At 38.6% G+C, this 26781-nt stretch overlaps 1 protein-coding gene across 1 annotated transcript in view; it reads right to left on the minus strand.

The window, feature by feature from the left end:
• Positions 1-26781, minus strand: part of GLG1 (golgi glycoprotein 1) — a gene marked incomplete at its 5' end in the record, with an annotated part of 112198 nt that overhangs the window by 15803 nt on the left and 69614 nt on the right. Inside the window, 11 exons of the mRNA XM_081108086.1 lie at positions 164-226; positions 1720-1806; positions 3902-4039; positions 5883-6036; positions 8106-8207; positions 9503-9624; positions 13873-14087; positions 16983-17166; positions 19508-19579; positions 20444-20647; positions 24896-25111. Of these exons, the coding sequence (XP_080964212.1) occupies positions 164-226; positions 1720-1806; positions 3902-4039; positions 5883-6036; positions 8106-8207; positions 9503-9624; positions 13873-14087; positions 16983-17166; positions 19508-19579; positions 20444-20647; positions 24896-25111 (1557 nt within the window). The remainder of the gene's footprint in view (positions 1-163; positions 227-1719; positions 1807-3901; positions 4040-5882; positions 6037-8105; positions 8208-9502; positions 9625-13872; positions 14088-16982; positions 17167-19507; positions 19580-20443; positions 20648-24895; positions 25112-26781) is intronic.

Here is a 26781-nt window from a genome sequence, read left to right on the forward strand (position 1 = left end):
TGGTGGCATCCCCTCTTGATTTTGTTTACATCTTCAACTTCTCAAAGCTGGCCACTCAGGAGTAACATATGCTGAAGACAGAGATGATACCACACACTTGGGGGCCAGAGTCCTAGTGAACTCAGTTCTGTTTCTAACCCTTGATTCTCCAGACATCACTTACGTGGCAAAAGTTCTGAATTATGGGCTCGCAGGCTCTCATCAGCAAGGCTTCTATTTGAATATCCTGTAGAAGATTAAATATATTAATTCTGCCTTAGGAAGAACCAGGGGTGGAAAGGAGCAGTTTATTTCTCTGAATTTAGCAGCATCTGATGGGCAAATAATCTGTTATGTACATTTGGAGACTATTTTAGTCTTTAAGTTAGAGAGCCCCAGCATAGATAGAACTAACTGCACCTCCATGATACATTGAAAGGCAAGTTTGCTAGAAGCAGAATTAAGAAGAGATGAGAAAAAAAGCATTTAATAATAATACTAGAGTAGATAAAGCCTTTCAAGTTTTTCCAAAAAGCTAAGCAGTTCAAAATGAAAACAAGGGCAACTGACATCTATCTTTAGTTTATGAGCTCCTAAACCAGATCACTGTCCTCAAACCAAATGATAAACCACTGCCTCTTGGAACACACCCTCAATGCCCTTAAGCAGAGAGTAAGCACTGTATAGTACTAGCTGCTGAAATAACAGCTTCCTTTAAAGAGTCACACACCCCAGAATGTCCTCATAAGCCCACAAGAACAACGTGAATGGGAGAGGAGTTGTCAGAACACGAAAGAAAGCAATAAACCTTTGAAAAATAGAAAAAAGACTAGTTGAGAAATGTCTAATTTTATGTATTGACCATTTAAATAGTTCTAAAAGGCTTGTTTTTTGTTTTGTTTTTAAAAGCAGTTTTTGCCCAGCTGGGTGTGGCTCAGCAGTTTAGTGTCGACCCAGGAACCAAGGGGTCACTGGTTCGATTCCCAGTCGGGGCATATGCCCGGGTTGTGAGCTCTGTCTCCAGTGTGGGGCATGCAGAAGGCAGCCAATCACTGATTCTCTCTCATCATTGATGTTTCTATCTCTCTCTCCCTCTTCCTTTCTCTCTGAAAAAAACTTAAAATTTTTTTAAAAAAGCAGTTTTCTGTTTCCGGGGTCTCTGCCCCACAAAACAATTTAAACATTTTTAGCTGCCTCCCTCCCCAGTAATAAGCTCTGCATTTTAAATAATATACCTAAGCTTATGAGGTTTAAATTTTATTTGTCTATTTTAGTGGATTTCAGGATGGAACAGGGATAAACATATGTATTCAATCCTCCATGTTTAACTGTAAATCCTAGGCTTTAATTTTATTAAACACACAAACATTAGCAAATGACCTAATTGAAAGAGCTGAAGATAACAGGAATGTTATACTCTTCTTGAATATGATTAAGAGATTTAAAATACAGCTATCTTTTCTTAGAGGGGAAAGAAAAGATTGGTCTAATCACAATGATAAATTGAATTTATGAAGTAAACCAAAGAGCTAAACAGATAGAGTTTTTCTGGAGAAATGAGGAAAGGGTGAAGTTCAGGAAGCATCACAATATTCTTCGTTATAAAGCAAACAGAAAGTGACAGGTTTCTTTTGTTTTCCAGAGAATCTGTATTCTCAAGACTCTAGAAACAGTAGGACTAAGAACAAAGGAAAAGCTGCTGACAGGGCACTTTCTTTCTAAGCGCTGCAAACTGCTTACCTCCGATTCTAACTCGGTGAGGTTGCCGACCAGGTCTCTGCACTCTATAGCCAAGTCATCCAGATGGTCCTGGAGGCATTCAAGCTCCTGCAAACAAAAAGCAATCCCTTGGGGTTTGTCAATTACACAAATGATCAAGGGAAGCTGAGATATCAGTGTCTACTTCCTTTTCAGTGGTCCTTCTTTTCTTTTTGTTTTAAAACTACTTCACTGAACAGAACACTAAAGTTTTACTTATTTCCCAAATTGGGATGGTTGGAAAGATAACTACTTGATGTAACAGGGTGGTTAAGAGGGTTCAGGCATGTGAATCCTCCAGAAGGCCAAATCGAGACAACCAGCAAGAATCAATGTTCAGGTATCCTCAGAGTCTAAAAATCTTATCAGGCCTTTATTCCATTCCATCAACACCCTGCCACTCCATTTATTTCTGTGTTTTGATTAAGATCATTGGACAATAAATTCACAGTGAAAGACATGAACTATTTTAAGACTCTTTATGGGCAAAGTACGTTGAGACCCAGCATCTTCAACACAACAAAGAGCTGGAAGTTCCTGCAAGTCTGGGATTCTAACTCTAGCCCATATAAGGGACCCTCTGAGGGAAAGTGCCAAACAAGTGAGCACACTAGGGCTTGGGTCTCTAAAAGCTGTCTTGTCTGGGCTTTGGAAACAGCTGGAGCTACCTTGTAGCATCAGTCTATTACCATTTCTTTTAGAAATTTAGAGGCTGTTAAGTATTAACACCAGTTCATTTTTTCAAAGCACACCAACAGCTATTTCTCAGTTAAAGGACCAAGTTTAACTTACTATTTTGCAAGAATCTCTATTTTGAAATTAGAATGGGAAGGAAGGAGAAGGGCTGTAGGAATTACACAACCCTAAAGGAAAATGCATAATACTTTTGGGAGAAAAATAAATGGCTAAGGGAAAAATCCCATTCATGGAACCATGTCCTAAGTTTAGCTTCACAATGCAGCTTTCTCAATGTTACTTTACAGGCAGTATGAAAAGAAACTGTTTCCTGGGATTCGGTATGACCATATCCCTTGTTTCATTAGACAGAGGCAGCAGAAAGCAAACAAAAAGCATTTTCTAACAATAAACTAGACAGAGCTATAGTAGGCCCAGAAAGCAAACTGCTAAAAATAACATTCCCAGGCTCAACAGATCTGTGTAAGCAGCCACTGCTTCCTAAAAACGTCTAATTCCTGCACCAGTTTAATCCCAGCGAGTGTTCTGGAGTGGTGCAAATGGACCTGGAGACCTGGGTTCACGCCTTGTTCAAGTACCAAAGGGGCTTTAAACAAGGAGCTATTCCTCACTGCTGGGCTTCCCTGCATTGAGATAAAAGACAAGCCACTTTCCCACTTAATTTGACAGAATGTAATAATGTACCTCTTTCCTTTTCTTTTTTTTTAACTAGGCATAAAACCCTAAGGAATCATTTACAGCATGCATGTAATTCTTGGGGGCTGCTCCTTCTCTATACTTCCTTATGGAAGGCGGTTACAATATAATGAAACAAATGCCTGGCTAGGAATAGACCTTAGTTTTAGATAGGGGAGTCAATATACTTCACTTCTCTGAGCCTCAATTTCATCAATTATTCGATGGAGAAAGTCCATTCCTACATATCCTGTAGGACTGTTGTAGGTCACGCACACCATTCATGCATACAAATATTTACATGTATTCCTCCCTCAAAAAGGCTTAATGTGGCTTGTAAAAATGAGGGGGGGGGGAACCACAAAATAAAATGAATAAAAAAATGAGTCAAAAAAGAGGAAAGGAGAGGAAATTATGTTAAAGAAAGTGGGATGGAGCAAGTAGTAAGTTAGTACATAAAATGCCTACCACAAAATCTTATATATTGCTAGAGGCAGGCATACCTTTCTTTGACTCTAGGCTTTTTAAGAGGCAACATAAAGAGGGAAAACAATCAATTACAAAGTAATATAAAAACAAACTAAATGCTTAGGGAAAGTATAGTTATTCTGGATTACAGAGACCAAACAGAAAATTTCCCCAAGGATTTCTTATAGAGAGATCATTAAGTAATATAACAAATTATGTCCATGAAGTAAAGAGAAATGGATTTTTCGGGGGTTTGTACTCTATATAACATGGTAATCATGAATATGATGATGATGATGATGATGATGATGATGATGTCACCTACCTGTCCGGTCTCTGTTTTCTCACTGCACCATTTGCCCAGGTCAATCAGGCACTTATCCTGGAGCGCAGGATCCAGCTTAACATCCATGGCACGCTGATGTAGGATCCTCTGGACTTCAGCTCGGCACTCCCGTGAGAGCTACGTAAGAACAAGCAAAGCATTCTAAAGGTACCAAAACCAAGACACCTGATAATGCCAGGAAACTGACAAATAACTTTATACCAGGGATCCTCAAACTACGGCCCGCCGAAAACATTTATCCGGCCCGCCGGGTGTTTTTGCCGCCGCTGCCTGTCCTGCTTAGCGGCTGACTCGTCCCGGGCCCGCAGTGCGCGTGTGTGGAATGTCTGAGGGACAGTGAACTGGCCCCCTGTTTAAAAAGTTTGAGGACCTCTGCTTTATACCTTAAATCTTTTCCAGAATAATAATTAAATGTTCTAGGAGGTTTCTAAAAACCTACCCTTTTTGGAATGAGATTATACATTGGGCCTATTCTAATATATTATATGAAACAACATCCTTTTTTCAGAATATTCTAATAAAAAGTGAACTGAATTTGTTTAGGTTACATTAGAAAGTTTCTGTTCAGCAAGATTAATTTGCTATGACTCCAAGAATGTAGAGAATGTTGGGTCTAATTCAGGAGGTTAGGAGAACTGAGTTCAAATTTACCTAAACTCAGACAAGCAGATAACAGCAGAACCAACAGTCACCACAGGTTAGAATCAGACTCTTCCAGATGAGTTAGAATTAGAAGAGGGTGAAACAGATGAAAACTAGTATTTTTGGAAAGGTTGTGAGAAAGCGGTCATTGACAGGTAAAGATATTCTCTCTTCCTAAAAGGGCCATGTGCCTGGGGTGGTGGGGGAGAGATGGAGAGTAACTGCTTAATGGACATGGGTTTCTTTTTGGGGACATGGAAATGTTTTGGAATTAGATATTGTGGTTGCACAACTTTGTCAATATACTAAATACTAAAGAGTTTTTCTCTTTAAAATGGTTCATTTTATGTTAGATGAATTTCACCTCAATTTTTAAAAGAAATATATATTTTAAAAAGACAGCTTCCAACCCTTTGTTTGTAAGACAGGTACCTCCTTCTATAGTAACTACCAACATGCCAGCTCCTGTGATTAATGACAAGCTCATCATATGAAGAAAAAGGTAACAACAATTCCCATATTTTCTTACACAGCAGTATAAAAGCTGGGTTAAGACTGCAGTTAACTGAAGTACAACCTTTCTTTCTACCTGGGTCTCCTCATTCTGAATCCTGCACTTAGTCAGACTTCTGCATTAAGCCCAGAAGGGGTATTTGTTAACATGCATGTGAAATAATACCATCTCTATTTCCTGTAACAAATGCAGGACTGAAATGCAATCAGTACCTCAGATGGCTTTAAAAGGTCATCTGGGAGAGCAAGCAGCACGTCAAGTGGCACCAGAAGGCAGTAAACGTTGCCCGAGAGCCAAACCCACCCAAATACCACAACAAGAGGTGGCATCCAGGGCAGACAAATACCCGGAGCCTAGGCTATGGCGGTTTCTGCTCCACAAAACCAGTGTGCTAGGAGAGAGGCCTATTAATATAGGCGATATGTGTTCTCATGCCAAGAGCAGGAGACCTAAAACAATTTGTATCTTGGCTAAGAGCTTCTAGTGGATCTTTAAAGCTAAATAATGTTGGGGGCAGCAGAACTTAAGTGTGTATTTGTGATTTAGATTTTGGTAATCTAAAGAAAAAACTGGAAATATCCTGACTCATTTTGTTAAAAACATAAAATCAGGCAGAAAGAAGCTGGTAGGACACTCTGTGTGCACTCACTGAATGAAGAAGTTTTTGGTAGTGTAGCAACCCCTCCCCCCCAGATACACGAATAACGAAGTTTTCCTAGGATGCCAGAAATCAGAACAATATATAGCAAACTAATTAAAAAACAAATGACAAGAAGAAGAAATGAAGTCAATAGTGACGCATACCCTCCTGCCCTGCTCCTCCGTGCGGTAGGCATGTCTGTACAGGCAAGAGAACACAGCTCCAGGAGGCATAAACTCACTGGTTTCGTTCCAGCCGTGGGTGTGGCAGAGACGAGATGCATCTCCCTGGCACTTGCGGTATAAGACAGGGTCCAGTCTGTAGAGTTAAGAGTTAAAAGATAACCACTCTTACTATACCCTTCCTTCTAGCACATGCTAAGGCTCTTACAATGTGCTTGTATGTGCATTAATAATCACCTCCAGCCCTGGCCGGGTGGCTCAGTTGGTTGGAGCGTTGTCCCATACACTGCAAGGTTGCAGGTCTGATGTTGGTCGGGGTGCATATGGGAGGCAACTGATCAATGTCTCTCTCTCTTCTTTCCTCTCTAAAATTAATAAAAACATATTTTCGGGCGAGGATTAAAAAAATAATAATTTTAATAATCATCTCCAGGGTAGCGGAAACAGCAGGTAAGCAAAAGTATATTCTTGAATTTGTTCTTTGTGAAAACACAGTGGTCAATGGGCAGAAGTTTGTTAACCTTAGTACAGAAGATTTAAGTTCTACCTCAAAGAGGTTATCTTGGCTATGAAAGGCACACAACATTTCAGTAACAGACTCAGCACTAGCATGCCCTGGCTAAAAAGAGAAAATAAGGGTTGTAGCTATCAGCAGGCAACCCACAACTTCTTACTCAATATTTTTTTCTAAGCGTACATGAAGTTCAATCCTACCTGATATACTAGATTTGGTAAGAGCAGGAAATGGTAAGATAAACAGAATCTCTCATTCAACTTCCTTTCTAGTAAAACTGTTCCTCTTCTATTCCCTATGCAAGGTAAGACCATTAAAATTTAGTTTACCTGAATATGCTTATCAATTAAAAAAACTTGACATTTAACTTGGACTCTGGAGACAGTGCATTAGGCAATGAGCCTGCTGCTTCTCCGACTGAGATCAATGAATGCTTAATTCTGTCCACGTCATAAAGTCAATTTTGAGGGAGTGCTACTTAGTGGAAGGAAAAAGGCTAATAATATTTAATGAGCAGCTTTTATGACTATGAAGCATCTTTTGATCATGGCTGAAGGAATTACAAAAGAGGAAAAAACATGATTTTGTTAAGGTAGTAAACTCAGTAAACTCTGCTCTTTCAGTTTAGATGGCCTGAGTAAGCACAAGGAAATTCCCACCCAGCTTTCTGTAGTATTTTCCAGAGAAAATTTCAGGAAACAAACACACTGAATTTTCAAATAGTCTTTCTAGTAAAGCATGTGGGTAAAGCATCCATTAAACCCCAGAAAAAGTTAATGACCAAAGCACAGTGGCTTAAACAGCTGGGTCAGGGAGCAGCTGAACGTGGGAGCAGAAGCAGCCTGATCCTACTGGCTGCTCTGGAGGTGGGAAGGGAGAGTAAGACCTGGAGAGAGGAGGGAATTGCAGCCAATAAATTACAGTGATTCTGACGGTAATAGATCCTTCTTCTATCTCATCTCTTCCCCCTATTTTTTGGCTAACAGGATCAGAAGAGAATCAAGTTGTTACTTATTGATAAGAGCCTCTTAAGATAGAAGAAATTCAATAACTTTGAATAGTTAAAGAAATAAAAGCAAATTCCCATACCCGGTACAAATCAATAAAAATAAAAATGTTACTATTGTCTACTTAGAAACATATCTGAAGATACTACTGCTGCCCCAAAGGTACCCAAGTTCTCTCTGGATAGATGATGTGTGTGGTATCAGAAACATTTGATCCTGACTTCCCAAGTGGCAGTGAAGCCCCAGTCAGCATGGCTCAGTGGTTGAGTGTCGACCTATGAACCAGGAGGTCATGGTATGATTCCTGATCAGGGCACAGGCTCAATCCCATGTGGGGCCTGCAGGAAGCAGCCGATCAATGATTCTCTCTCATCATTGATGTTTCTATCTCTCTCTCCCTCTCCCTTCCTCTCTGAAACCAATAAAAACGTATTAAAAAAACAAAACACAAAGTAGCAGTGAATGGGGACACTTAGGGACAAATTGCAGGGGCTGCCTCTGTTTTTAGATACTGTTCTGAAAGTAAGAAAGAGGTTTTTCCGGGATTAAAGTTGTTGGCTATCCCAGAAATTAAAACAAATTCCTATTGATTATTAAAAAAAAAAAAAACAACAACACAAGGGATATTGACTACACAGGAAACAGGCTGAGATTTTACACTTACACTGGTTTCAAAATACTCACTTCCAATCTCGGGAGATAAAATACTGTAGCTCTAACAGACGGTGTTCACAGTCTTCTACCATTTTCTCTGTGTATAAATGTTCCATCAGGCACGAGAGGATCCTGAGCATAAAACAGGGGTGAAATTGCAACATGAGACAGAAGAGTTCTGACAATATGTGCAGAATTCTCACATTAGTATTCCCTTGGTCTAGAAAAAGCCATTCTGCCATTTCCTAGGGCAATCAGGCACTTACTCGCCCTGACAGAGATTAAGCCTTCTATCAGCTTGAGTCACTTAGCACTTAGGACTCAGCCTGCACAAGATCCATGTGTAGCTGCTTTATTTTTAACTGTTGATTATAAACATTTTCCAACACACACACCTTTCCTTTGCATAGCTTTATCTTCCTACGGCCCAGGTTGTTTTAACTGTCCTCCCTTGCTGATATTTTGAAGCAAATCATTCCATTGTAAGTGCTTTAGCATGTTTCTCTATAATGAAAATGTAATAGCATTACCTACCAAAATAAATTAATTTTTAAAAATTTCCAATTATTTCATTCCTTTTTACATGTTCATTCAAATCAAGACGCAGAAAAGGTCCACACATTGGATTTAATTGATAGTATCTTAAATCTATTTTAATCTGCAGTTTACTTCTTCCTCCCTCTCCCTTGCCCCCTGTATAGTTAATGCAATTATTTTTATATTGGTAAATATGCTTAATTAGTCTTAAGTGTGTTTGTCTATCTTCTCCAACCACACAAAAACCTTTATGGAAGATTATCTTGTTTTAATCCCCTCCCACAGCACGCACAGCAGGAGTGCATGCACAGCAGGACAACGACAACAGGTCTGCTTTCATTTTACTGTTGGGAACTGCCCGTTGTAGGGTATAAAGATTTTTTAAGAATGGGAAACCTGTTCTTACTTGCAACCTGCTTTTAGAGCTCTTTGCATATCATATGGAAGAAAATGAATGCATGTGATTTAAATATTTCATTATAGAATTTTACAGCTTTCCTAGGTCTTGTATACAACCTCAGAGTTCATTTTGCCCATGATTCCCCTATCCAACTACCACATTTTGTTTTATATTTCAATGAAAATTAAATACTCTCTAATGGTGATCAAGTAGCCAATATACAAACAGGATGAAAAGTATAGAGTGACCTAATGTACAGGCCCACCTATGCTCAGTCACTGTCAACAATATCATCACAATGCTGGGTTTAGGGGCCTCCACATCACGGACGAGGCAGAGCTGACGTCTTAATTCCCATACTAGTTTTAACAAAGGTTGGTATGTGTTGCTGTTTAACAAAATTCCAGTTATGACGTTGAGGGAACGTTCCCTGTGCTACACGGCCAAATAAAATACAGTATGGATAAATACCACAAACCACATAACCTACATTGGGTCTCCTGATCGTATGTGTTTGCAGGCGGTCTGTATTACAGATTCACAAGCTTCATTCAAAGCTCTATCAATGCGGTAATCTGCACCAGGGTCAGTCTCCTGAATCAGTGTTTGAAGCTGGATTAAAAAAAAAAAGAAGAAGAAGAAGAAGGAAGAAAGTAAGTCACTTACACATCAGGGAAGAGCAATGTTACCGCTTCATACAATCAGTTACGAAGCCTGGCACATCACAAGGTACTACAAGTGTCACTGGCCAAGTAAAAGAGCTCTTGCCCAATCCTTTCCAACTGGTTTCTCTACCTCGTTGATCGAGTTTTCCTGTTTAAGCTATTGTGAGGATTACTTGCCTACCAGTCTGAATCATCAATGGACATTTGCAAAACCAAAGGTCTTTACAATATAAAGGCTACCCTTTCCCTTATATCTGCCTATGTAGTAATCAGATGACTAAATCTGACACTTAGAGGCCAAGCAAGAATTGAGTGAAGAGTAAATAATTTCCAGTTAGAAACCTACTTTGGCCCCAAGAATCTAAAATTTAAATTTTGCTGCAAAGACACCGGCATTACAACAAGCATACTCTGCTTTATTAAAGATAGATGTGAGATTTCATTTAGCTTGCAAGAAATATTCATTACAAAAAAAAAGAATATAATACTTATGATCTCGTTTTTCCTCAACTCTCATTTATATAACAAAGGGGTAATCCAGAGCTAATAAGTATACAGAAAAATATTTGTCATTATGCAGCTGAAAATGAGAGTACAGTCTTTAACATTTACTTTTGCGTGGTCCATGCTTTATCATGAAATAAATCAAAAGTATGAGATGTGCCCTAGATTTTTCCCCTCTCTTTGAGGAAAAAGCAGTTGGGGTACAGAAGAAACAGTTCTAAATTAAGGAACAGAGACCTGAGTTCTATTAATAGCTCTGGCTCTGCCAGATATTAGTGTTGAGAACGTGGGCACATTGATTAACCTTTAAGTTTCAGTTTATTTAACTGCAGAGGATTATAAGAATATATAGAAGGTTATATAAACTGCAGGCATTTGACAGGTATAAAAGATTATTATTTCTACAGATGGGTAGCAGATGGTGTTTTGGGGTGGGAATCTTGAATAACAGAGAGCACATCTGAAAACTATAATCCTGGTTTGGGTTCCTTTTTTCCAAGTTAAAGACCTGGAGCCCTTTTTGTGTCACAGATTTAGCCTTTCTCTGTAGAAGCTTTCTCTGATCCCCATACATTTGACCTATAATACCACAGGGGCTCTAGGAAAGTACTAACCCCATCACATATTGATCAGAACACAGAACAAAAGGAAATGAACAAAGAAAACCCCATCCTATCTATTCTAAAATCAGTCAATACTCAAGATGAGCGATATATGAAAGATTTCCAGTATTCTGGGATGAAAGTTATTTATACCAATTCTTGGTGGCAATTTAGAAAAGCTACAAAATGCTGTGGGTAGTTGGTAGGAAGATTACTGTCAAAGGATTATTGATTTTAGTAATGACATTTATTGACAAAGAACAAATATTTTTATCTTTTTCTGAGGGAAATTATAAGCATCATGGGAGTCTGAAAGTCTCTGCAAGAGCTGTATTAAATATCTATGATTCATGACTGACAGACAAACCTGGAGAATTCACAATGAATGCACCAGATTGCAGCTACTAAAAGGAGGCAATGAATGCCCTACAGATTCTAGTAGGCTAAGGACTCAAGAGAGCATTGCACTCTGGAATCCAGTGACAACAGTGTGGGAAATTAACGCTAAGAATGTAAATTTCTACATGATTATACATCTACTCCAGCACCTGACTGCTTAGGAAAAACCTGGGGAAGTGCTTCTGGGAAATGATTAGTCTAGAGAAGAGACTGGACAGTCACCTTTGGCCTGGGAGAGACTGGGCCCAGACTCATTCAGCCATAACCACAGAGAGTTTAGTAAGCTCATGATTATGGTGCATTTGGCAAAGTATGTACTCATTAAGGTAACACTTGCTTTTATGCTTCACAGTTTACTATTTGTTAAAAGATCACTAAATCAAAGCACAGCCAAGCAAAGAATAGGGAAAATCAATGGTTAACCACAGACAGGTATAAAAGACTACTGTATCAGGGAAGAAAACTTTGAAAAAGAAAGAAACCCATCCAAAATATATTATTTCAAAGCATTCCTCCCTATGACTGAGGATGGATAATGTGGTGGAAAACGAAGAAAAAATTATTCCTTTTCCTTCAATTCCTAAAAACCACGAGTCCATAAAAACCCAAATAAAGTGTTTGTTTCCCACTTGGCTAAACTTAAGCCACATAACTCACTATTTAAGGTTTGCGCGCTGGGTTGGGAAAGCACTTTATTCTGGGCACAAAGACGAGGCCGGCGTGCTTATTTATCCTTCAGGTGTTGAGTCACTCACTAGCTCTTTCATCAAGCTAAATTTCAGAAATCCCTAAAGGTTAGCGAGATGCTTTGAACTAAAGTCTAACCAACCTATTTTCTTTTTTCTGTACACCTTAGTACAAGTGTAGCCTCAGTAAAGAATATATAGGTTTATTCCTAACCACCCCCTCCCCTTCCCATGCAGCATTAAGGATAAAATGCAAATATAGGGTATCTTGATCAATTCTTGGTCTGGGGCCCAGGCACATACATTGTCACAGAGGTTTCTTTCCTCGGACAATCACCAGCAAGGACTGCTTCTGAGGAATTATATCCAGAAGCTAGCGTTCAGTCTCACTAGGCTTGGTATTTTGGGTAAGAGACTACATTTGTCTACTTTTCCCACCATGGGAGGTACAATTACAGTCTACTCTGGGTCATGGTAATAGGAACTAAGGTGAAATTTCATTCCAAATCAAAATTCTATGGAAATTTGGCATTTTGGACTAAAAATTGTGATTTTAATGATTAGCAGAAAAATACAATATACAATTTTTAATAAAAATGTAAACAGAAAAATAAAAGACTAATGAATTATGGTTTTTTAAAGTTTCTCTGAGGACAAAGCCTCAACTTTCGAATTTAATGAAACAGAAACAGAGGCATTGTATTTATAATATTTTAAACTTTATTTATTATTATTTTTAAAATTTTTATTCATTTTAGAAAGAGAGAGAAACATCAATTTGTTGTCCCACTTATTTATGCATTCATTGGTTGATTCTTATATGTGCCCTAACCAGGAATCGGATTCACATCCTGGGCATATCGGGAAGACGCTCTAACTAACTGAACTACTGGCTAGGGCTTAACTTTGCATTATGTACTGGGATTCTAGTTATTAACTGCTTATGAATCCTGCACAAGAATAACTTTATCTCCTCAAGCCAAGTATGCTAATTTTTTCTAACTATCTTTACAGAACTGATTGTAGAGTTTTGAGGTAGAAAAGAAAGGCCCTTCCACATACAGTTCCCCTAGCCCAATGGTTGGCAAACTCATTAGTCAACAGAGCCAAATATCAACAGTACAACGACTGACATTTCTTTTGAGAGCCAAATTTTTTAAACTTAAACTATATAGGTAGGTACATTGTTATTAACTCAATTAGGGTACTTCTAAGGCTTAGGACGAGCCACACTCAAGGGGCCAAAGAGCCGCATGTGGCTCGCGAGCCACAGTTTGCCAACCACGGCCCTAGTCTAACAAGAAAAGGTAGTATAATTTGAAAACTACATGCTTTCTTGATCCTTCAGGCCTGGAATTCATGACCTGTCATACATCAGCAATAAAAAGAAACAGAAAATTCCAATTCATTTCAGATCTTTCAGCCTCAACTCAATTAAACCCACTGAGACAGGAAAATTCTCTTTTGGTGGAGGACCTTTGCTGAGGTACTAGAAGTTGGTTTGCCTTGATTATGAGTTTAGTCAATCCAATCTAGCAAGTACCTTAAAAAAATTCTAGCAAACAATGCATTTTATCTATTTCTTTAAGTATATAGCTCTTTTTATTGATTACTAGAGGCCCGATGCACCTAATTCGTGCAAGTGTAGGCCTTCCTTCCCACGGCTGCCGGTACTGGCTTCCCTCCAGGACCTGGGATCCAAGCCTCCCTTTGGCCACCAGTAGGCACCTGGGACCCGGGCTTCCCTCACAGCCCTGGCTTCATCTGGAAAGATGTCCGGTCTAATAAGCATATTACGCTTTTATTATTATAGATGAGCTCAAACTTCTGCTCTGCAGCAAAATCCACATTCTTACAATGAAATGCCTGAAGAAACAATATTCCATGTCCGATACTCACTGTGATATCATAAATGATCCAGATACAGTTGGGACAGTGTCAGGAAGAGGCTCTTCAGCTGATAAAATGTGACATTCAAAATGGCAGTAGAAAAATTTTCCTTACCGCCTGCTGGCAGTTAATTCCAAGGTTCCCTTTCTCCCCTCGAACTACTTTCATCAGACAATGCAGGGTTCGGCCTTTTCGGTGTAATCCAGAACAGTGGTGTTCAATCTCCCCCCGACAGCTCAGGATGATCTCAGGGCTCAAAGAAAAGTCTTCCATCAACATGCGTCGGTAATCCAACATCTCCCCCTGGCACTCACTGCTCACTTGTCGCCCTACGTTAGGATTTAAGCCATTACATTACGGTGAGCATTAGGATCAAGTATCACCACATATGAAAAGTACACATTTCCCCCCGGAATAAACCAGTCACGTTATTATCTAGACTGAAAAGCTTAGAATTTAGCAAAAACTTTATCAGCATAAAATGAGTTTAAGACTCCAGAGACTAGGGCTTATCCTGTCAGTGTTCTGCATTATACAGATTTTATACTACTAAACTAATCATGCAAATGTTTTACCAATGAAAGTCTTATCAACAAGATAACTATGTGGGTAAAAATGAAAGCCTAGAACAATCTCTATTGGCCCACAGTAAAAGCTTGTGGAAAGACTACCATTTAAATATTCACTATAGCTTCCCACCTTCCTTCAGCTATAAATGCCAACTGGGAAAACTTAAGTAATGTTTTAAAACACAGCTTTATTGACATACAGTTGACATGTAAGAAACTATACTTTCAAAGTATACAACTGGGTAAGTTTCATATACATATACATTGGTGAAACCATCACCACAATCAAGATATTGATCACACTTATCAACTCCAAAAGTTTCCCTATGCTCTCTTGTAATCCCTCCCTTCCTTTCCTATCCACACCCCCAACCTCAACCCCAGTCAACCATTGACTTGCTTTCTGTGACTACAGATTAGTTTAATAGTTTGTAATTTTTAAAAGTCTATATAAATAGAATCATATCATATGGACTCTTTTTTGTTTGACTTCTACTTGGCATAACTATTTTAAGATTTATCCATGTATTGACAATTCATTCCTTTTTATTGCTAAGTAATACTATTCCATAATGTAGATATGCTACAATTTGTTTATCCCTTTCAACTACTGATGAACATTTGGGTTATTTGCAGTTTGGGGCTATTACTGGTACATATAGAGCTATTATTAGTATTCATGTGTAAGAGTTTACATGGACATTCACTTTCATATGTCCGGGTCATATGGGAGATGTATGTTTAACTTCTTAAGAAACTGGCAAACTATTTTCCCAAGTGGTTGGTACCACTTTCAATTTTCATCAGCAATGTACAATAGTTCCAGTTTTTCCATATTCTTGTCAACATTTAATATGATCAGTCTTTTTTTAGCAATCTGTATAACTTCTCTGAATTATCTGTTCATATCCTCTGGCCATTTATTTACTGAGTCTTTTTTGTGTTTCTTGTCAATTTGCAGTTTAAGGACATTAACTCTCTATTTTTCAAATACCAAAATTAGATTACATTATGCATACTGTTTTATAATATGCCTTTACTAGTCAATAATCTCTACTTTTCATTTTAGGATTCACCTAATATGCAGACCATAATCAATATTCCCCAGCTGTCTCCAAAATGCCCTTTGTTTGGTATTCAGTCCAAGACCATGACCATGCATTGCCTCTAGTTGCTATTTCATTGCTTTCAAACATCCAGATATGAAAAAAAATTTACCAAAAAGTTCTGAGTTTTCTTTAATGACTGATTTTTCCCCCCCACTTAACTTTTTAATCACTAACCAACTCTCCCAGCACCATTTATTCAATGAGAGGTAGAAATTTCATTTTTGTAGTCTATAGCGAATATTAAAGACAACCCTGGCTTTTCATACATCCTTCTTGGATCCTTTCTTTGTCAGGGGTTGACATTTGGACTAAACAGATCATGAGTCTGACTCTACGGGGGATAATCCTTTCATCTTTTACTGTTTAATTTCTTAACATCATCATTGTTATAATAATAACATTACCTATCACTTATTATATACCTAGTGCTATGCCAAATAGCCTCATTCAATCCTCATAAGAACTCAACATAGGTAATATTTTTTATAGATAAGAAAAATGAGGTTTAGAGAAATTAAAAATTGGAAACAATGGATACCTAGCCAGTTAGTTTGGTGACAGAACCATAACTTGGAAGTCATCTCTCTCTGACCCAAGCTCATCTGCTAAACCAGTGGTTCTCAACCTTCCTAATGCCGCGACCCTTTAATACAGTTCCTCATGTTGTGGTGACCCCCAATTTCATTGTTACAAATTGAACATAATTAAAGCATAGTGATTAATCACAAAAACAGTATGTAATTATATATGTTTTCCGATGGTCTTAGGCGACCCCTGTGAAAGGGTCGTTCGACCCCCAAAAGGGTCGAGACCTACAGGTTGAGAACCGCTGTAAACCATTATACTACTCTGTCCTAAAAATGTGGTACGGTACAGGGTGTGGCAAAAGTAGGTTTACAGTTGTGAGTACGCAAAACAGAGTTCACTCTTGTATTGTTATTTATTTATTTATATTACTTTTAAATTCTCACCTGAGGGTATGTTAATTGATTTTAGAGAGGAAGTGAGGGAGAGAGAAAGAGACAGAGAAATACCAATGTGAGAGAGAAACTTTTTTGGTTGCCTCCTGTCTGCACCCCAACGGGGATTGAACCAGCAAACTGGATGTGTGCTCTGACTGGGAATCTACCTGGCAAGCTTTTGGGGTATGGTGCTCCAACCAACTGCACCACACCGGCCAGGGCTTATTTGTTAATTATTGTATTATTTTTCCAATACAAACAACTGTGAACCTATTTTTGCCACACCCTGTAGGTATTTTAAAATACTAAAATATTTGGATTTGAGAAATATTCTTTACTTTGTAAAAAAAAAAGAAGCAAGCAGAGATATAAAGAAAAACAAAATTGGAGATTACTGAGCTAGGAGGAAGGGCCTTCAACAAGGTATAAGGATGCCAACCCCTCAATTCCTAAAAAAAGACTCTTAAATAACAAGGCACAGATGTACTCAAAAGAGCAAATATAGGCGAAAAGTAACAGTACATGAAGCTTTAAAATGTAAATCCAAAAAGGAATTAAAAGGATAAAAAGAAATAAACTCTCACCTCTATGCACAGCTGACTCCAGACACATCAGAAGGTAGGAGAGCCTGGCTTCCCGGGACCGGGGAAGGTTCTCCACATTGCACCGGTATTTCTTTAAGTCACTTTTACAGGATTTGGCCAATGAATAACTGACCTTATAATCTTGGGCAATCAGCTTCTGGCGGGTTGTTAGTGCTTCTCGACACTGAGTAAAGAAGGCAGCGAAAGAGTTGTAAGACTGCTCAGGTGGTTCAGCTGTTCCCATGTACCTCTCATGGCCAAGTACATGTCAACAACAACCGCCGTTGTTACCAAGATGCCTCTTTTAAGCTTGGTTAAAATTTAACACAAGCATGCTAAACTAGCGTGACAAGAGGCAGAGGTAAATGGGTGGGGACCACCAGATTTCTACAGTGAACTGCTGATGGTTGCTGCAATAGCTGTCCTAAACACATACAAATTTGGTAGATTCTAATACAAGATCTTGACAAAGTATTCTTTTCTTATTTAACAAGATTCCTAAGGTAAATTTCACCAGAATCAAAGTAGAAACTAACATAATACTTTGGAAGTTCCATTCTATATTTTTTAAATATAATTACTCAATAGTAAAGGAACTGAAAATGAAAAACATTTCTTCAGCTGCACAGAAAAGAAAATGACAGAATTAAAAAAACAACAAAAATAATTACTTTTAAAGGGAATAAAATTTTTTTTTGCATTCATCCAGGAACAGAATACTACGAGTAATGAAAATGCTTAATGAAACATCTGCTGAAAAATTAAATAGCTAATTACCTATGATGCACATTGGTTTGGTTAGCCTAAACTTCCTGAGTATGTAAGACTGACTTCAGTGTAATTCTGATAAAAATTTCTCCATTTTGCCCTGGCTGGTGGGGCTCAGTTGGTTGGGCATTGCCCCATGCACCAGAGGGTTGCTGGTTCAATTCCCAGTCAGGGCATATGCCTGGGTTTTGAGCTCAATCCCCAGTAGGGAAGGTGCAGGAAGCAGCCAATTGAAGTTTTGTTCTCACATCAATGTTTCTCTCTCTCCCTCTCCCTTTCTCTCTCTCTAAAAAAATCACTAAAAAAAAAAATCTTTAAATTCTTTTTTTCCAATTTTACTCCCCAAACTGATTCCAAATTGGCTTCCAAATGTCCAGATATCACAAGTAACGCTTCATTCTCCTGGCTTAAGCAAAATATGCTTTGGTTCCCTACTAAAAGCCAGTGTATCGCCTCTGAAAAGGGTTAGCTTTACTAGTCATTTATTTTGATATCAGTTTATAAGAATATTATTTGAGATGATTTGAGAAAGCTTTTAAGAAATGAGTAAGTCCTAGCTAGTTTGGCTCAATGGACAGAGTGTCTGCCTGCAGACTGAAGGGTCCTGGGTTTGATTCCGGTCAAGGGCACATGCCCAAATTACGGGCTCGATCCCCAGTAGGGGGCATGCAGGAAGCAGCCAATCAATGATTCTCCCTCATCATTGATGTTTGTTTCTCTCTCTCTCCCCCACCCCTCCTCACCCTTCCTCTCTGAAATCAATAAAAAAAACCCTATATAATAAAAGCATAATATGCAAATTGACCAAACGGCTGAACAGTGGAATGACCATCAGGGACCATGCTATGACACCAACTGGTACCAGGCCAGCCAAGGCGGGTGCAATGCAATTGGTCGGGGGCCTGGCCATTGCCCCATGATTGCCCCACAGAGGGAGGCCCAGGCCACCTGCGGGCTGCAGTGGGTGGGTGGGGCCTCCCTCTGTGAGGGAAGCCCAGGTCCCAGGTGCTGGAGGGAAGCCGGTGCCAGCAGCCAGGGGAAGGAAGGCCTACTCTTGCACGAATTTTGTGCATCAGGCCTCTAGTGTGTGTATGTATGTATGTGTATATCTACACTAATAAAAGAGAAAATGCAAACTGACCATCCCTCCGCTATGCCCACCAGCCAATCAGAGCGATATGCAAATTAACCCAACAAAGATGATGGTTAATTTGCATACATAGGCAGTGGGGCGAAGACTAAAGACAGCATAGAAGGAAGCAAGGCGCTGCAGAAGGGAGCGAAGCAGAGGAGAAGGGAATGGAGCTGAGGCAGCGGAGAGGGAGCGAGATGGCGGAAACGGGAGGGAGCGATGTGGCAGAGAAGGGAGGGAGCCGAGGCAGTGGAGACGGGAGGGAGCGAGGCAGCAGAGACGGGAGGAAGCGAGGCAGCGAAGACAGGAGGGAGCGAGGCAGTGGAGACGGGAGGGAGTGAGGCAGTGGAGAAGGGAAGGAGTGAGGCAGCGAAGACGGGAGGGAGCGAGGCAGTGGAGAAGGGAAGGAGTGAGGCAGCGAAGACGGGAGGGAGCGAGGCAGTGGAGAAGGACTTCGGTCCCTTCTCTGCTTCGCTCTGGTCTCAGAAAAGCCCTATTCTTGCAGGAATAGGCCCGAGGAAGCCCTATTTTTGCAGGAATCTGCCTGCAACAGGCCTCTAGTACATATATAAATATATATAAAAGAAATGAATAAACTATTGGTCTGTTTTAAAGTAATACTTACCTTTTCACTCATGGATTCTTCAAATTTATGGTTGAAGAGGCACTTATATACTCTGCCTTCACCAGCTTGTGTCTACAAGGTGAAACATACCCATTGTTATGATTATTAGGTAAGTAGTTATGCTAGACAGTATCCATAATCCTATATAGAATTTTCTGTTAAATTAATATAATGTGAGTACATTTGAACAAATGGCTCCACTATTTATAAAATTTAGTAGCCTTTAAAAGAAAATAGTGCCTGCAGTAAAGATAAAAATTTGTTTCCTAGATGTCTTGACTATTGTCATTTAGTCCCAGATATACTGTTAATTAGGGAATCAAGAGAAGTGGCAGTAAGCCTTCCTTTTTACAATGTAAAACTTATAATTAATGGCTTTGATGGTGAAAGCTGTTATATCAAAACAGCAGGCAGAGTGGGAATGTACACAAGTCATGCTCAGTTCTTTGATGTAAAGATGGAGATTCTTCTATTTACAATGTTAGAGAGTTGTTCTGTAGGGTCTGTGGGTAGCAAGCAATAAGGGATTTGGTTTAACCTGTGTGGTGCTGTTTTGTTTTGTTTTTAATCTTGACCAGAAACATAAACATGTAATACGGCAAAGTTTTAGTCATGGAATAGATGTAAATGGAATTCCCTGGTAAACTAGGATTCCTATAGATAAAATAAACTCCCAAGAACTGATGAGAAGTTAGATAAAGTAGAAAAAATAAGTGTGGAGATTGTCAGAAGCCAAATGTTAACTGGATGTTAAATCAAAGCTGAGCATCCAGTATCATTTTCTGTTACCCTGAGACCAACTCCACCTTCCAGTTTTAGTAGCTTTTCTACATGTGATGTTTGTGTTAAGTTTTTGTTTGTTTGTTTCCTGGAATAGAGTATTTAAAAATATTTAAAAAGAAAAGGAAGAAAAGAACAGTTTCTGAACTGACTTACATTTTCACAAAAACGCTCCCGATCATCTCGGCAAGCAAAGTATAAATGCCGATCTAAATGAAAGTCATCTGAGGACAGCTCAGCCACGCGGAGAATGGCTTTCTTGCAAACCTCAGAGACTTGAATCTTGGGATCTCCTTCTTCTGCTTCTTTCACCAGGCCTTTCTCCAAACATGATACCACCTCACCTTGTGAATGTGCATCCTAAAATAGTGAGGATACTAATTTTACAACTCTCACCACAATGACTTTCTACTAAACATCATTTGGTTAAAAACAATAACACATTTCAACATATAGTTAGCTTATTGATGTTCTATTGAGAAATCAGGTGGGAACCAACCACATATTATAGAAAATGTCCTCAATAATCTTTAGTTAGAATATAATACTTGCATGGTACAAATGGAAACAGAGATCCTGGGAAATTAAGTATAGTTAGTTAGCACTAGAAATAGAAACCTGAGTTTTTAAAGTTTAAAATGTCAGAAACGTTTAAAAGAATCACATTAGCCCAATGCTCAATCATAGCTGATGTCCATAATGAAATAACATTGCAGAAACCTCTGTTCATTTATCTCGCAAGGGTATTTCCCACGTAATAGTGCTTTTAGTCAAGATACAAAAACAAGTCACAGAATCCATTGGGAAAATATATTATAGAGACCCTATTCCTCCTTTTTTCTATTCTACACTGCCCACAAAGATGCAAATATATACAATCTGTAGTATAATATTCACTTTGATGTTCTGAATTAATCTTATTGCAATTTTAACAAGATTACCACCCTTTATTCAAACTGCTTTTGAGAGCTTTCCTAAAGTCATCCAATTTACTTGTACATTGCATCCACAAGCATTCATCCATTCATTCATTCAAAATATGAGAAATTTCCCCTAGATATTTTCTATTCAAATATCCTAATCTTCTATACTCAAAAGATATGCTTCAATAACTTGAGAGGTATAACCATTAATACAGTAATTCAAAGCAGAAGAAAATATAGTGCTATCACTTATTTACACGTTCACACACATAAAATCTTGTTATAGTAAGATACCAGGTCTATGAAATCATCTGTACATAATAAAAAGACTCCTTAAACCAGATAGAGGAATATCTACTTTAAGTAATATTTCAATTCAACAAAAAGAGTATAGCATTTTTTCTATTTTGTTTGATAGAGTTTGTTCCCTAGCACACTACTTTCCAAGTAGCTGCATGAAATGTTCATGTTCTCTCCTAACACACCTGTGAAGAGGGGATAAGAGTGGTGTATCTCTTGGGCAGATGAGCAAACAGAGGCTTAGAGGGTTTATTAACTCATGCGAGTTGCAGAATGTAAGGTGCCTATTTAAGACCTTGGGGTTCTATGGAACTTCCTGTATGATTCTATGCAATGCTTACAAACCTGAGATGATCAAAAAGATCTCTGAAGATTAATTCTGAACAGATAAAACTCTTAGGGACAAGAGACAAAAAGATGATAACAGGGAGAAAAGTGAACACAAACCCCAGAAATCTGGAGTAAGGCTTATTTTTTCTTCCTACTTTATGAGTGACAGTCAAGTCTGTCTATGACCCACTTAGGCAAGGCCTAACCATTTCCTCCTCCCAAAGGAAAAACAAACCAATGATCACACAGAGTTGGACAGAAACATATCAGGCACTTATTATATAAGTAAGTATTATATACAGTATCATCCTGAGACAGACAGTTTGCAGGTTTGATTCCCTGTTGAGGTCCGTATGAGAGGAAAACGATCGATGTTTCTTTTTCTTTTCTGTTCTCTCTCTCTCTCTCTCCCCCTCCCTCGCCCTTCCTCTCACTCTCTCTAGAATCAATAGAAACATTTCCTTGGGTGAGGATTAAAAAGAAAAAGTAGGCAAGAACTCAGCTTTCATCTCTGCTATGAATTCTCTATTTCAATGTTTTTGGTGTCTTTTGTGATCTACATCATTACCCAAAGAAGAAAACAATGTCTGAATTATTCAAAGTAATTGGTTAAAAGCAGGGAATGCTCAACTACTGAGTAAAAAGTATAATAGTAATAATATGGCACATGTCTATATTAAGTTCCTGTATGGGATGCCACATTCCACTTTCTCTGCAGACAATGGAAATCATTTACATTTTACTTTTAGAGATCTGCACTTTCATTTTTACAATATTATTTAGAAAATTCTAAAGATCTTAATATACAGTCTTTGTTCTAAATTTTATATATATTAACATTTGAAAACATCATCGTAATTTTGAAATCATGACATTTATATGTTCATACAAAGAAGGGTACAAGCAGGTTAACCATGACCCTTTTTCTGACTTTTAGAGCAGGTCAGTTCAAAGCCAGTCACAGAGGAGTTTGCAAGCTTCGATGGCAACAAATTTGAAACTGATGAGCCTGTTCTCTTCTGTGGTCAGAAACTGACTCATTAATTTTCCAGGATAATTTTCCTATCTAAATAACCAGCTACATAGAAGTAAACTATAGTTAGAAAGGCAGAAAAGAGCTGAGGACATGCCTCCTTTTTTAAATTTGGCTGTAGCACCAGAGTGGATTATATAGGAAAGAACATGTCTACAGAAGTGCAGGCATGAGTCATCTTACTGTCCCCAAAACACAAGCAGAGTTGGGGTGCCTGGTATAAACAGAAATTCACCTAACTGGTCACTATAGCAAAAGATAAAAATGACCAAAATATGCATGTTGATGGTTCATAGAAACACCTTTTGTTATTTAACAAAGCTAAAAACAGCCCTCACTATCATGTCTTTGGGCTCTAGCATTTTCTGCAGTCATTTCAGTCACTGCAGACTTAATTCGTACATGCCATTGAAAGTAGGTTTTATATTGACAATTCCAATTGCTAGTGGGAAGCTAACTAGTGATTCTCTTGGAGTCAACAGGGAAGAACTACTACAAAGAAAGGTGAATTGTAATGTTCCACTCTACTGCTTGGACCACTAATCACAAATATAAAGAAGTGTCATCACTGATTCCTGAACAGTGTGTTTGGAACACGTAGGTGAAGATACTAAAGAGTGAGGGTTGGAATTGGATATAATCTTCAATACCCGATGCAATACCCTGCATTATCAGGGTGACTTAGTGCTTTTGTGCCACTTCTAGAATCTGCTGGGAAAGGAAAAAAAATCTGCCTTCTTTATTAAACCGGCCTTTTTTTTAGCTGCCTGCCAAGTTCACAGTGCTTTCAAGATAGACTCAGAGGTGCCCTGTGAAAGGGCCAGAGCCCTGTGCTGGCATGAAAGAAAGGTTATTCGGTGACAGTCAGACAAGAACCAGCACTAAAACCTTCTGGCATACAATACTATGCCCCTTCCCTCCACGAGAGAAGCCTGCAAGGCCTGGTGCACTAAACAAATAGGGGCAAAGAGACAAATGGCCTTTATTTTCCTTCACATTTCCTAAACAGCAGATTAATGAATAGTGGCAATTAATAGCTGATGACATATCCGCCCCAGACTACCTCTCCCACTGGCATCTGTTACTTTTCAGGAGTTTCTTTCATTTTTTCTGAGCAAACGAATTCAGAATAAACCTGGTCAAACCTCCATTTTGACCTTCTAGACAAGAGACCAATAAGAACAAAAATAAGTTCAGCTATAATTAAGGAAGAAAAAACCAGCTAGGTCGTTTTCTTTCCTGTCTTTACCAAAACTAGTTCTTCTGAGAAGGTAATATATCACATTTGTAGAGTACCTTTCTTATGACAAGCTAGAAGTACTTTCATATACCTTAAAAATCTTCTAATATTTAAATATTTAAAAATATGTAAATAAATAGATAAATAAATATTGTCTTTTGTACTGGTGTGCTGAGTGACTTTTTAAAAAATGTTTTCATTGATTTTCGGAGAGAGAGGAAGGGAGAGGGACAGAGAGACAGAAACGTCGATGAGACAGAAACATCGGTTGGCTGCCCCTGCACACCCTCACTGGGGATTGAGCCCGCAACCCCGGCATGTGCCCTAACCAGGAAGCAAACCGGTGACCTCTTGGTTCATGGATTGATGCTCAACCACTGAGCTACACTGGCTGGGCTTGAGTGATATTTTTATGGCAACAGTGAGGTATATGCAGAGAAAAGTTTTGAGAATTCAAGTCTCTCCTAACCCAACTACTATTCCCACAAGACTACAAAATGCTTTGCCAGAGAATATTACAGGGAACCAGCAAGTGTTTTAGTATTTTGAAGGTAACACTAATCTTAGCAGATATTAATTCCCCTACTTTTCCATACTTTTGGAACATTTTGTCACAAACAGATAAAATGCACTCACAAGTAAACTAGCCTTAGACCTTGGGGCTGTCTGGACTTCAACTTTAAGGTTACCTCTAGCCCTAAATTTTTTGCATGCTAGTTATACAAAGCTTTTCATTTCTCAAGTTCCTAAAACCCCTCTGATGAAACCAGTGTAGTACATACCTTTTCTCCAAGCCGAATGCTGCCACATTTCAGAATGTTGATGTCATTTTTGCAGTCATCCATGAAGCCACAGATTAGACGGTAATCACTGAAAATGATGGCCGTCATCTTGGTGATGTATTGGTGACATTGGTACTCAGTGATGTTGCCTCTGTGATCCACCAAGCAGGAAACCAAGTAACCTTTTCCTACTGGTTCATCAGCACATTCTTTAATCTGCTCAAAAGACAGTGGCTGTTTTACACAGTATTCTATTCTCACATCAAACAGCTTTTAAAAAAGAAAGAATGATATTTTCCTGTTGATAGTGTGTCATGCCTACTCATACTGTTTGTGCCCTCTAGGAAATACCTGATTAATGTGTTTTGTAAGAAAATATAGACATATACAAATGCTAGATAGAACTCATGTCCAAATGGAGTAAAAAGAACTTTATTGACATATTTTAGCTTTACTGACATATAATTAAAAGGAGCTTTAAATATTCTAAATGGGCCCTGACCAGTTTGGCTCAGTGGATAGAGTGTCGGCCTGTGGATTGAAGGGTCCCAGGTTCGATTCCGGTCAAGGGCATGTACCTCGGTTGCGGGCACATCCCCAGTGGGGGGTGTACAGGAGGCAGCTGATCGATATTTCTCTCTCATCGATGTTTCTAACTCTCTATCCCTCTCCCTTCCTCTCTGTAAAAAATCAATAAAATATATTTTAAAAAAATAATAAAAAATAAATATTCTAAATGGTTCTACTGAGAAATCCCTTTATACATGCAAAGAATGCAATAGATGTAAGGAGATTAATCTAGAGAATAAGTCTGGAAAACAGGTGTAGAACTGAAGTCAGGTTGCATGTCCCAAGCCAAGCTACACAGCAAACTATTATCATTAAGTAAACCTAATGGCCAAAGGAAGGAGGAAAGGCATAATATTACTTCCTGACATGAAGTTAATGAGTTCTGAACTAACTATAAATGTGGACATGTGTTTTTGAATTTAGTAAAATCTCAACTTTACCACTATGGTCTGGACTGGAATCATGTTTAAAAGGGTGTACAGTGCAGCTTGGAAAGAAGTCTGGGAAGGGGAAGCCACTGTAAACTTAATTTGGGAGGTTTAGATATATGATCTAGCGGATCAAATACACAATGATTCCACACAGCTAGTGGCCTGCAAAGTGCATACCAAACCACAAATGCCACTGAAGCAAGCTAGCCAAAAAATTCAGGCATAAAAAAGCGAAATCTACTTATAGGGCTACAAGCCTGAATTATAAAGCAAAGAAGACTGTTTGGGAAAAGCCTATTATTACATTTGAAGAAATAAAAAAGCAAACAAAAATGGTAGTTTTGACAAGAGGAAGGAGATAAATGTAAATATCTATTCTGAATATAAATGAGAAGGAAATATTTTAGTTGTACTGGTTTTTTTAAACCAATGGAGACCATTCTCCACTATTATATATTTACGTCACCTACTGTAAATATGTACATAGGGCAAAACAAATACAATCTCTTTCCCAAAAGGTGCTGGGTGAAGGACATACCATACACTTACTATCCTATAGGCCACTGGGTCTCTCTATGTCTAACTCCAGAGTAAGTCAAAGACTCAGTTCAAGACAGAAAGTTGTGTTTACTTTTAAAAAAGCAAAGTTTGGAATTTAAGTAAACAGTCTCACACTGGCTTCAAGAGGTAGCATAGTTCTTCAACAGTAAAGATGAATGCAATTTTTTCAGTCTAACCTGGAATTCTTTTTTTATGATGCCTAAAAAGATGGCCGTCAATATTATTCCCAGGAAAAGGTTATTTTTTGTGTGAGCAAAACAGTGTTCAGTTTCAAAAGTAAAGGAGGAATAGCTCCCTGAAAATGTCACTGGGCTGGTGTAGTTC

This window comes from Myotis nattereri (genome assembly GCF_964212035.1).
Source record: "Myotis nattereri genome assembly, chromosome: 15".
NCBI classification, from domain to species: domain Eukaryota; kingdom Metazoa; phylum Chordata; class Mammalia; order Chiroptera; family Vespertilionidae; genus Myotis; species Myotis nattereri.